Source organism: Triticum urartu, chromosome 2A, assembly GCF_056163025.1.
Source record: "Triticum urartu cultivar PI428250 chromosome 2A, HENAU_Tu73, whole genome shotgun sequence".
Lineage (NCBI taxonomy): Eukaryota > Viridiplantae > Streptophyta > Magnoliopsida > Poales > Poaceae > Triticum > Triticum urartu.
Genome location: NC_141874.1, coordinates 549,690,111 through 549,703,220, shown reverse-complemented (window position 1 = coordinate 549,703,220; position 13,110 = coordinate 549,690,111). Strand labels below are relative to the sequence as shown.

The 13,110-nt window shown below is 46.8% G+C and overlaps 1 protein-coding gene across 1 annotated transcript; it reads left to right on the top strand.

Annotated features, from left to right (window-relative positions):
* The first annotated feature begins 225 nt into the window (after window positions 1–225).
* On the top strand, window positions 226–4,234 carry LOC125541804 (uncharacterized). Its single transcript, XM_048705116.2, has 2 exons — window positions 226–1,813; window positions 3,957–4,234. The coding sequence occupies exon 1, from the start codon at window positions 326–328 to the stop codon at window positions 1,808–1,810; it is 1,485 nt and encodes a 494-aa protein (XP_048561073.1). The 5' UTR covers window positions 226–325; the 3' UTR covers window positions 1,811–1,813; window positions 3,957–4,234.
* The last annotated feature ends 8,876 nt before the right edge of the window (window positions 4,235–13,110 follow it).

The following is a 13,110-nucleotide window of genomic DNA, read 5'->3' as shown; positions in this document are numbered from 1 at the left end:
GGTCCACAAAATATCATACTTGCAGCTTGTCCTTGAAATGTTTACCATGTGTTTGGTTTGGTACGATGATTCTTGCAGATCATGGACATTCAACCTTGTGTACTACTACCAGAATGCGTTTGGTTTCGTGTGATGAGTCGAGAATGAAGAGTCTAGACACTGTAGGGTCCTTTTATTTGACCATGTGGTGAAGAGGTCCTCTGGTTTCTCGTTCTTTGAGCTCAACCAAACCAGAGTCGCCGTCCGCAGAGTTTAACCCCCAACCAACCAACCAACCAAAGCACGCACGCACGCTAAACCCCCCCTCATCGTCGCTAGCGCCTCCATGGACGCCGGCGGCGAGCTCAATGCGGCCGCCGCGGAGCCGATCGGGGCCATCCAGTACGCCCCCTCCCCCGGCGCCACCTTCGACGACGACTGCGACGACCTCTACGGCGACGTCAACCTCAGCTTCCTCCCCCTCCCGCCGCTCTCCCCCTCCCCCTCCTCCCCTCCCAAGACCCCCTCCCCCGGCTTCTCCATCCCGTCCCCGTCCCCGTCTCCACCGCCGCGCCGCAATCCGTCCCCCAACCCGCAGCCCGAGCCCGTGCCCGAGCCCCCAAAAAACCCCACCCCGCAGCACCAGCCGCCGCCTCCTCTGCAAAAACCTCCCAGCCCGCGGCAGCCGAAAGCACCCACCTTCCGGCACCAGCCGCCGCGGCGCGCGCCGGGGGGCTCTACGTCGTCGTCGCCGCCCACCACGGCGCTCTACATCGGCGACCTGCCCTGGTGGACGACGGACGCGGAGGTGGAGGCCGCGCTCGCGCCGCACGGCGCGCTCGACGGCCTCTACTTCTACGCCGACAAGTGCTCTGGCAGGTCGCGCGGTTCCTGCCGCGCCGACTTCCTCCACCCGGCCGCGGCCGCCTCGGCGGCGGCCGCGCTCCACGGGCGCGTCTTCGACGGGCACCACTGCGTCGCCTCGCTCTCCTGTCCGCCCGAGCTCCGCCGCCTCGGTGCCGACTCCGACGCCTCGGCTCCGGCCCCAGCCCCAGCCCTGAACCCCACCCAAGGCCGCGGCGGGAGCGCGAGCAGCGTGACAACAGCCCGGGGCAAGGTGGGGTCTTTGGGCGATGGGTCGGCTGTGGGACCCATGGCTCCCCGGCCGCGCCAGTTCGGTGCGATGCTCGGAGGCGGCGGCGGCGGGTTCCCGCCGTCGGTTGGGCAGTACAATGCGGGGATGGGTGCTGATGCGATGCCTTCAGTGGTGCCGCCCCATGTGAACCCGGCATACTTGGCAGCCAGCAGAATGGCAATGGGTGGCCCTGGCACAGGGATGTGGCCTAATCAGGGGATGGCTGGGGGCTTATGGGGTGGACTTCAGCCATGGAATTGTGGAGGCTTTGACATGTCATGGCAGCAGCAGCCACGGCTGCAGCAGCACCACCGCCAGGCGCAGCAGCAGTACCGGAATGGGAACGGGGGCTATGTGAAACTGCGTGGCAATGTGCAGGAAAGGCCAGGTGGTAGGAACCAGGACAGGGACACTGGCAATGTGAGGGGCAACCCAGATAGGAGGCCGTATGGCCGGGGCGGCGGCGAACGGCCCAGGGAGAGGGACCGGCATCGGGAGTATGTGCCGGAGAGGGAAAGGGGGCGTGAGAGGAACTGGAATGACAAGGATCAGCACGGAGGTGGAGGTGGTGAACAAAAGAGGTACCCGCAGTACGCTGAGCACGATGACTGGGAGCGGCGAGGGCGGCTCAGGTCAAGGAGCCAGTCAAGGGACAGTGATGATGATGGTGATGATCATCCGAGAAGGCGCCGCTAAATGGTAATTGAAATTCCCGGGCACAGAGAATTTTCTAACTTTTATACTTTCTCCTATGACTAGCATATCCTGTGAAGTTGTCTCACAAAGATTGTTTCTTCTCAGCACATTTTTTGTGCAACCATCCATTGTGTTCTGGCTTGTAGTTATACATTTCTAGTTTAATTTGGTTGACCAGCTTTCCCAGCCTATATCAAACAACTAGGAATGGAGCTCTGCCAGTGAGTCCTTATTAGTTTGTAAACGTACATAGACACTTCATGTTGTAATGTACCAACAGACAGGATGATACCCTTCTGCGCCATGTTTTACAATGGTGTATGAAAAGTAGATCGAAAACTTGTCCCACTCCCAACATGTTATGGAATATGAGATAGATGTATATTTCATCACTATGTTTAGTCAATATGATTGCATTACTCATGCGCCCAGTTGTGTTTTTGTTGTCGATTTTCGAGAATAGGGAGTCAGATTGGACACACTTTGTCTTCAAATTGTGTCGAGTAGATCAGTGTAAACATCCAGTGTTGAATTTAATGTGTTTCATATTTTCTAGGGTATATTTTGGGTGAACAAAGACATGCTTATTCATTAAGAATTTATTTTCAGTGAACTTGGAAGTCACAGTTTTTGTTACCAGCGAATTGGTACAAATATCTTGGCTCTGTTGCAGGGCGTCTAAAATGTTGTATTTATGACATTTGTGGTCTTGTTGTTTGTTATTCGTTAACTCTATGTATGTGCAAATCCAATTTGGCTTTGGTTACAGCTAGTTGTGTTGATGTTTAGGACTTCCTAGTGCGCCTGTTACTTGAACATGTAAATTTGCTAATTAGCATTATCCTTGAAGGTTATGTGTCAAGAATTACAACAGTAGGGCAAATTCTGTAGTAGATAATACTCATTACCATTCTTTTTTTTTTTGCCACAGTAATTTCTGCTACTCCCTCTGTTCAATAATAAGTGTTGTGGTTTTAGTTCAAATTTGAACTAAAACCACGACACTTTATGGAACGGAGGGAGTACCTTTTAACACCTGTGTCGATCGAATGCTGCATTTTCCAATTTAAGGGAGTAATTGTGAGCAAACAAGGAGTAGAAACAAAATGAGCGTCTGATATGTACTATCTCGTATACCATCGATCAGCATTTTGGGTCATGTTGTTCTGCATAGGAACCAATTTGAGATAAATGCTAGCTAACTTGCCCTATGTCATCCATTCATCTGCTGACCATGTACCATATGGTGTTGCCATGTGGCGCGCCTGAACTAAGCTTTTATACTTCAATGTCTCTCCTCAACCCAACTGAGACACTCGTATCTGGCCGCACAACTGTTTCATCAAATTATAGCTTATAAATCACATTCAACATTTCTGCCAGTAAACTGAATAATTTTTTTCTTAAGTATTTCCAAATCATATGCTTTCTACATCTTGAATCAGCACAAGTGCTATGCATTCCACTACAATAGCAGAAAAGCACTCTACATCTAATTGGCTTAAGCAAGTTTATCCATGACCAGCTTTTCTAGATCCTAGTAGTTATTATGCTAATTGCTACTCCCTCCGTCTCAAAATAAGTGTCTCAACTTAGTACAAAGTTGAGACACTTATTTTGAGATGGAGGGAGTACGTAATAAAACTTTGTTATCAACTTGTTTTGTCGAAGCTGCTCTTTTCATACTAATCTGCTCCCATCCAAGGTACTGGGAATAAACTGCTATTTTCTTGTGTGTAGATTCCTGAAACTGAAAATTAGAATTTGAAGATGTGTTTTTACCCTTTTTGAGCCACCTTTATGTTATTTCCTGGGAGTTGTGAGGCAAGGTTTTGCTTCGTTGCCGCAAGAACATTTGATAGGGAGAGGACGATGAAATGAAGGGAATGTATATTTGTAGTAATTACAGTGGCGATGATGGTTTTTTACTAAAACAATCGGTGCGAAAGCATCAAGTCACACATAACTAATTCCCATTTGTAAACAGATTATTTCAGTTACTAATTTCTTGCGTGCTCAATTTGATCAGAACACGAGTTACGTACATAATTGATTGATTCTATAGTTACGAATGTGTGTTTTGTAAATGTGAAATGATCTTGTATAGTTGTTCAAATATGCTGACCTTGCTCATTCATATCTGCAGGCATACTGTTACCAGCCTTTTGCGCCCCTGTTCGGCCACTTCTGCTCTACCAGGAGTTGCTGCGGACACAAGGCTTACTCAGTAGCGTCAACTTACTACGAAGGAATTAGTTGAGACATAGACATAACCGGACATATTATCTTTTGCACGCCATATTTAAATATAACTTATATGGTACTTAACTCGGGTAACCGTTTGAAGATAGTGGTCCTACGTTTGGGCTGAATGATTCTGTGTTGTGTTTAACTCCAAGAATATATTTGGAAAACTGTTGTTAACTGTTGTAGTGACAGCACCGCCCATTGTAGGGTGTGGTTTTGAACCATGAACCTCTTGGTTGCAAGTTGCATGCAACCTTTAGAGTTATGATGATGTGGGCAACGGAAGCTGAGGCATTGTCGCAATTATTTATTGCGTTTTGAACCCTGAACCTCTTCTTGGTTGCAAGTGTATGCACCTGACCAGTTCATCCGAACTGATGGAGAGTGTTGGCAGGGTGGTTGTGTCTTTGGGTTGATGAATTTCTGCTGTATCATTGATAGGCCATTACCCTAGCCAGCTTTGGGCTGAGGAATTGGCGCTGTAGCTGCCCTCTTTTCCTTTTTTATTTTTCTGATCAACCCCTTTTTGTCGCCCTCTCCCAGCTAAATCAATGAAACACCAGCAATTTTGCTTGGACTCTTAAAAAAAAACGGTGCAGATGCTGTTATGCCAGGGAGAAGTATAAACATGATTTGTGGAAGCTAGAGCCCTGCCGCAAATTCTGTTTTGCTATTTGACTTGGATTGGAATTGGAAGCAGGGAAGTGGCCATTGGGCAGCTAGCAGTTGAGGTGCCTCTCCTCAAGTCTACACATTTTGTTGCCGTGGTGCTTAATAACAGTAATAAACTTCGCATAATAGGCTAATGGAAGAGAGGTGCTAATCTATTGGCGAACACTCAAGTACGTACAAAGCAATAATGCCGCGGAAAAAAGAAGACAAAGAAGAAGCAGAACTCCAGGGCGCGTTTGGTTGCCCGCATGCAGCCCAACCAGGCCCGCGCGGGATGTGCGTGGCATGTTTGGTTGCCTGGGCTGCATGTGTTTTGTGACTCCCACGAACCTTAAAGTAGGCCTAAGCCAGTTTCTCGCGAGTCTGACTCGGCGCGGCCACGCATGCGAGGGGGTTGAACGCCTCAGGCAGCGCGGGAGATAGAGGGGACGTCCCCTCCCCCCCACTCTCTTGTCACCGCCCCGCCCGCACTGTTCCCACCGCTCCCTCTCTGCCTCACCGCCCCTCCCTCTCCTCTCCTCTCCTCCGATGGCTCCGCCTCGCCCACCGCCGCGCCATCCTCTGACCCCCGTCGACCAGCGCATCGCCAGCATCCAGGAGTGCTGGGTGGCCGGGCTGCAGAACTCGGGCAGGGACCTGGCGTCGGTGCTGCGAGCGCCATCCCCCATTTGTTGTCGGCCACCACGAGTGCCGGCCAATGCGGTGCCGGCCGTGCCTGCTCCGCCGCCGATTTCCAGACCTCGTGGTCCTGGGCTCGGCGCCGTCGCCATCCACGGAGCTGCCGCTTCTTGGGACCCATTGGGCAGGGGGGTTTCTTGACCCCCGTCCAAGGGTTTTCTCCTGTCGGTGCGCCGTCCTCCTCGACCTCCGGCGTGGCCATGAGCACGGGGCCGATGCCGCAGGCCCTCGCCAGGGCCGGCTCCTCCTCTGCTCCGCCACCTCTCTCCTTCCCGCCAGGGTTTTCACCCCGACCTCGGTTCGCTCCGGTGAGTCAAACCCCCCAATGCTTGCTCGTAGATGTAGATTAGGGGTTTATTTCTTAGGCATGTGCTAGTACGTAGTGGATTCAACAGGATTAGATAGGATTCGAGTAGATCCGATTGGATGCGATCCCAATCAAATACAATCCGACCGATCTGTTCTTGTTTGCTACAGCGTGTGTCCTAGGATAATGTTCTTCTGCTCTAGTGCTTTCCTAGGATCTGTGTTCATGGTAGGAGCTGTGTTCATGCTAGAATCCCTAATGCTAGTGTGCCTTGGTAGGATCTGTGTTCATGGTAGAGTCTTGCTAGGATCTGTGTTCATGCAAATGGCATGTTCATGTTCAAGCTAGGATCATGTTCATGTTGTTGTTCATGTTGCATGCTCTAGATTGTTATACATGTTCAAGCTAGGGTTTGTGTTGCATGCTCTAGATTGTTATGCATGCATGTAGTAGGACCATTTTAGGATGCTGCCAAATGTGCATGGGTGCACATGGGTGCTATTGATGAGTTGCACTTGCTGTTGCTCCTTTTAGATCTTTCCATGCTTAGGATAGTGCACTGATGAGTGGCAGTTGCAGAAAACCATATGCCACTGGTCAGTGGCATTTGCTCATGGGCAACTACCACTGATCAGTGGCACTTGCTGTTGGGCAAGTCTCCTGATCAGTGGCATTTTCCCAAGAGCAAGTGCCATTGATAAGTGGCATTTGGCAAAGAGTTTGTGCACCGATTAGTGGCATTTGCTCTTGGGCAAATGTCTATGATCAGTGCCATTTGCTGTAGTGCTAGTGCAACTGATCGGTGGCATTTGATAAGCGGCATTTGCAAAGAGTTTGTGCACTAATACTTGTCATCTTACTTGACAAGATATTGAAGAGTGACTGGGATGTGGCGGGTGAAGGAGCTCAGGTGGTGGCCGGAGCTAAGGACGCCGAGGATTTCATCCCCACAAACAGGTGGCTCAGAACGGTGGACCTTCCTGGCAGGATCGCCTTCATGAGCCTGCCTCGTTCAAGGGGACGATCTCCAAGGCAGGGCCACGAGGAGGGGGGGGGGGGCGGGAGCCGCTACGCTTCTACCAGCAGATCAAGGACAACGAGGACCTCGCCATGCTCGTCGTCCCTCGCAAGTTCGTGCAGGTGATGAACACCTGGCTGGTCATCAATCGGCTCCCGCGCGTGGTCAGGCTGTCGGCGAACAAGTGGTGCGTGTTCTGGGTGCAGGTCCAGAACTTCGAGAGGCACATGGTACTTGGCCGGGGCTGGAATTACTTATGCCACCGCCACCAGATTGTCCCCGGATACCTCGTCATTGTGCGTGTCTCAGGACTCGGACTGAAGGTCCAAATCTACAACCACGACTCCTTGGTCATGTGTAGGTTTCGTTGAAGCAGGCACAACTGCGTTGATGACATTGGGCATGCAATGTAGTTAAGTAAGGTCTTAGTGTTGAACTTTTATAGTGTGTGGCTAGACTTACGGTACTTGTGCTGGGAACTTGTTAATATTTTGGCCAGGAGCAGCACCCTAGCGTGGAGCAGGGAAGGAGGATGGCCTTGCTGTTAATCTAAGTAGTTTGCTATCATTTACTTGCTTGCTTTGTTTGATTTCATTTGGTTGTTTTCTTTGTTTGATCTTATATGTGCTTGCTGTTGTGCTGATCATGTGGCGGTAAGGCCACCACATTTGAATGGGGTGAGCAGAACACAAACACTGTTTGCAACAAAACATCTAAAGTTTGCATCTGCTCACAGCCTAAGCACAAAAACGGCAACCAAACAGCAGGGGGGTAAGTGCCCCTTCATGCGATGCAGGCAACCAAATAGGTTGCATCTGCTGCATATGAGGCTGCATATGAAGAACCAGGCTGGCTGGAGATGGACATGCTGTTGGGGAACGCAGTATTTCAAAAAACTTACCTACGATCACACAAGATCTATCTATGTGATGCATAGCAACAAGCGGGAGAGTGTGTCCACGTACCCTCGTAGACCGAAAGCGGAAGCGTTTATTAATGCGGTTGATGCAGTCGAACGTCTTCACGATCCAACCGATCCAAGTACCGAACGCACGGCACCTCCGCGATCTGCACACGTTCAGCTCGGTGACGTCCCTCGTACTCTTGATCCAGCTGAGGCCGAGGGAGAGTTTCGTCAGCACGACGGCTTGACGATGATGATGAAGTTACCGACGCAGGGCTTCGCCTAAGCACTACAACGATATGACCGAGGTGGAAATATGTGGAGGGGGGCACCGCACACGGTTAAGATCAACTTTGATGTGTTCTAGGGTGCCCCCTCCCCACGTATATAAAGGAGGGAGAGGGAGGTCGACCGGCCCTCATAGGTGCGCCAAGGGGGGAGGAATCCTCCTCCTAGTAGGAGCAGGACTCCCCCGTTTCCTAGTCCTACTAGGAGAAGAAGGAAGGAGGGGAGAAGAGAAGGAAGGAGGGGGTGCCGCCCTCCCCCTAGTCCAATTCGGACTAGGCCCATGGGGGGGCGTGCGGCCAACCCTTGGCAGCCCCCCTCTCTCTCTCCTCTAGGCCCAATAAGGCCCATTACTTCTTCGGTGGTTCCGATAACCCTTTCGGCACTCCGATATATATCCCGTGACCCCCGGAACTCATCCGGTGTCTGAATATAGTCATCCAATATATCAATCTTTATGTATCGACCATTTCAAGACTCCTCGTCATGTCCGTGATCACATCCGGGACTCCGCACGACCTTCGGTACATCAAAACACATAAACTCATAATACCAATCATCATCGAACGTTAAGCGTGCGGACCCTACGGGTTCAAGAACTATGTAGACATGACCGAGACTCATCTTCTGTCAATAAACAATAGCGAAACCTGGATGCTCATATTGGCTCCCACATATTCTATGAATATCTTTATCGGTCAAACTGCATAACAACATACGTTGTTCCCTTTGTCACCGGTATGTTACTTGCCCGAGACTCGATCGTCGGTATCTCAATACCTAGTTCAATCTCGCTACCGGCAAGTCTCTTTACTCGTTTCGTAATGCATCATCACGCAACTAACTCATTAGACACATTGCTTGCAAGGCTTATAGTGACGTGCATTACCGAGAGGGCCTAGAGATACCTCTCCGACAATCGGAATGACAAATCCTAATCTCGATCTATGCCAACTCAACAAACACCATCGGAGACACCTGTAGAGCATCTTTATAATTACCCAGTTACGTTGTGACGTTTGATAGCACACTAAATTTTCCTCCGGTATTCGGGAGTTACATGATCTCATAGTCATAGGAACATGTATAAGTTATGGAGAAAGCAATAGCAATAAACTAAACGATCATAGTGCTAAGCTAACAGATGGGTCTAGTCCATCACATCATTCTCTAATGATGTGATCCCGTTCATCAAATGACAACACATATCTATGGCTAGGAAACTTAACCATCTTTGATTAACGAGCTAGTCTAGTAGAGGCATACTAGGGACACTCTGTTTGTCTATGTATTCACACATGTACTAAGTTTCCGGTTAATACAATTCTAGCATGAATAATAAACATTTATCATGATATAAGGAAATATAAATAGCAACTTTATTATTGCCTCTAGGGCATATTTCCTTCAGTCTCCCACTTGCACTAGAGTCAATAATATAGTTCAGATCGTCATGTGATTTCACACCAATAGTTCACATCTTTATGTGATTAGTTCACATCTTCATGTGGCTAATACCCAAAGGGTTTACTAGAGTCAATAATCTAGTTCACATCGCTATGTGATTAACAACCAAAGAGTGATCATGTTTTGCTTGTGAGAGAAGTTTAGTCTACAGGTCAGCAACATTCAAATCCGTATGTATTTTGCAAATTTCCATGTCTACAATACTCTGCACGGAGCTACTCTAGCTAATTGCTCCCATTTTCAATATGTATCTAGATCGAGACTCAGAGTCATCTAGATCGGTGTAAAAAACTTGCATCGACATAACTATTTACGGTGAACTCTTTTATCACCTCCATAACCGAGAAATATTTCCTTAGTCCTCTAAGGATAATTTTGACCACTGTCCAGTGATCTACTCCTAGATCACTATTGTACTCCCTTGCTAAAATCATGCTAAGGCATACAATAGGTCTGGTACACAGCATAGCATACTTTATAGAACCTATGACTGAGGCATAGGGAATGCCTTTTCATTCTCTTTCTATTTTCTGCCGTGGCTGGGTTTTGAGTCTTTATCAATTTCATACCTTACAACTCAGGCAAGAACTCCTTCTTTGACCGATCCATTTTGAACTCCTACAAAATCTTATCAAGGTATGTACTCATTGAAAGTCTTATCAAGCGTCTTGATCTATCTTTATAGATCTTGATGCCCAATATGTAAGCAGCTTCTCCGAGGTCTTTCATTGAAAAATTCTTATTCAAGTATCCTTTTATGCTATCCAGAAATCCAGTATCATTTCTGATCAACAATATGTCATCCACATATAATATCACAAATGCTACATAGCTCCCACTCACTTTCTTGTAAATACAGACTTCTCCAAAAGTCTGTATAAAACTATATGCTTTGATCAACTCATCAAAGCGTATATTCCAACTCCGAGATGCTTGCACCAGTCCATAGATGGATCGCTGGAGCTTGCACACTTTGTTAGCACCTTTAGGATTGACAAAACCTTCTGGTTGCATCATATACAACTCTTCTTTAATAAATCCGTTAAGGAATGTAGTTTTGATATCCATTTGCCAGATTTCATAAAATATGGCAACTGCTAACATGATTCGGACAGACTTTTAAGCATCGACACGAGTGAGAAAATCTCATCGTAGTCAACACCTTGAACTTGTCGAAAACCTTTTTGCGACAATTCGAGCTTTGTAGATAGTAACACTACTATCAGCGTCCGTCTTCCTCTTGAAGATCCATTTATTCTGAATGGCTCACCGATCATCTGGCAAGTCAATCAAAGTCCATACTTTGTTCTCATACATGGATCCCATCTCAGATTTCATGGCCTTAAGCTATTTCGCGGAATCTGGGCTCATCATCGCTTCCTCATAGTTCGTAGGTTCGTCATGGTCTAGTAACATGACTTCTAGAACAGGATTACCGTACCACTCTGGTGCGGAACGTACTCTGGTTGACCTATGAGGTTCGGTAGTAACTTGATCTGAAGTTTCATGATCATCATCATTAACTTCCTCACTAATTGGTGTAGGCATCACTGGAACTGATTTCTGTGATGAGCAACTTTCCAATTTGGGAGAAGGTACAATTAACTCATCAAGTTCTACTTTCCTCCCACTCACTTCTTTCGAGAGAAACTCCTTCTCTAGAAAGGATCCACTCTTAGCAACAAAGATCTTTCCTTCGGATCTGTGATAGAAGGTGTACCCAACAGTTTCTTTTGGGTATCCTATAAAGACGCACTTCTCCGATTTGGGTTTGAGCTTATCAGGCTGAAACTTTTTCACATAAGCATCGCAACCCCAAAATTTAAGAAACGACAGCTTAGGTTTCTTGCTAAACCACAGTTCATATGGTGTCATCTCAACGGATTTTAGATGGTGCCCTATTTAACGTGAATGCAGCTGTCTCTAATGCATAACCCCAAAACGATAGTGGTAAATCGGTAAGAGACATCATAGATCGCACCATATCTAATAAAGTACGGTTATGACGTTCGGACACACCATTAAGTTGTGGTGTTCCAGGTGGCTTGAGTTGCGAAACTATTCGACATTGTTTCAACTGAAGGCCAAACTCGTAACTCAAATATTTCGTCTTCGCGATCAGATCGTAGAAACTTTATTTTCTTGTTACGATGATTCTCCACTTCACTCTTAAATTCTTTGAACTTTTCAAATGTTCCAGACTTGTGTTTCATTAAGTAGATATACTCATATCTGCTCAATTCATCTATGAAGGTAAGAAAATAATGATACCCGCCACGAGCCTCAACACTCATCAGATCGCATACATCAGTATGTATTATTTCCAATAAGTCAGTGGTTCGCTCCATTGTTCCGGAGAACAGAGTCTTAGTCATCTTTCCCATGAGGCATGGTTCGCAAGCATCAAATGATTCATAATCAAGTGATTCCAAAAGTCCATCTGCATGGAGTTTCTTCATGCGCTTTCCACCAATATGACCTAAACGGCAGTGCCACAAGTATGTTGCACTATCATTATCAATTTTGCATCTTTTGGCATCAATATTATGAATATGTGTATCACTACGATCGAGATTCAATAAACCATTTATATTAAGTGTATGGCCATAGAAGGTTTTATTCATGTAAACAGAACAACAATTATTCTTTGACTTAAATGAATAACCATATTGCAATAAACATGATCCAATCATATTCATGCTCAACGCAAACACCAAATAACATTTATTTTAGGTTCAACACTAATCCCAAAGGTAAAAGGAGTGTGGAATGGTGATCTTATCAACCTTGGAATCATTTCCAACACACATCGTCACCTTGCCCTTAACTAGTCTCTGTTCATTTTGCAACTCCTGTTTCGAGTTACTAATTTTAGCAACTGAACCAGTATCAAATACCCTGGGGTTACTATGAACACTAGTAAAGTACACATCAATAACATGTATATCATATATACTTTTGTTCACTTTGTCATCCTTCTTACCCGCCAAGTATTTAGGGTAGTTCCGCTTCCAGTGACCATTCCCTTTGCAGTAGAAGCACTCAGTTTCTGGCTTAGGTCTAGCTTTGGGTTTCTTCATGGGAGTGGCAATTAGCTTGCCATTCTTTGAAGTTCCCTTTCTTTTCCTTTGCCCCTTTTCTTGAAACTAGTGGTCTTATTAACCATCAACACTTGATGCTCTTTCTTGAATTCTACCTTTGTCGATTTCAACATCACGAAGAGCTTGGGAATCATTTTCATCATCCCTTGCATATTATAGTTCATCACAAAGTTCCAGTAACTTGGTGATAGTGACTAGAGAACTCTGTCAATCACTATCTTATCTAGAAGATTAACTCCCACTTGATTCAAGCGATTGTAGTACTCAAACATTCTGAGCACATGCTCACTAGTTGAGCTATTCTCCTCCATCTTGTACGCAAAGTACTTGTCAGAGGTCTCATACCTCTCGACTCGGGCATGGGTCTGAAATACCGATTTCATCTCTTGGAACATCTTATATGCTCCGTGGCGTTCAAAATGCTTTTTGAAGTCCCAGTTCTAAGGCGTAAAGTATGGCGCACTAAACTATCAAGTAGTCATCATACCGAGCTTGTCAAACGTTCATAACATCTGCATCTGCTCCTGCAAAAGGTCCATCACCTAGCGGTGCATCAAGGACATAATTCTTCTGTGCAGCAATGAGGATAATCCTCAGATCATGGACCTAGTCCGCATCATT

Excerpts from the sequence above, each read along its gene's own strand:
- LOC125541804 (XM_048705116.2), top strand. The coding sequence starts at position 326 with ATGGACGCCGGCGGCGAGCTCAATGCGGCCGCCGCGGAGCCGATCGGG.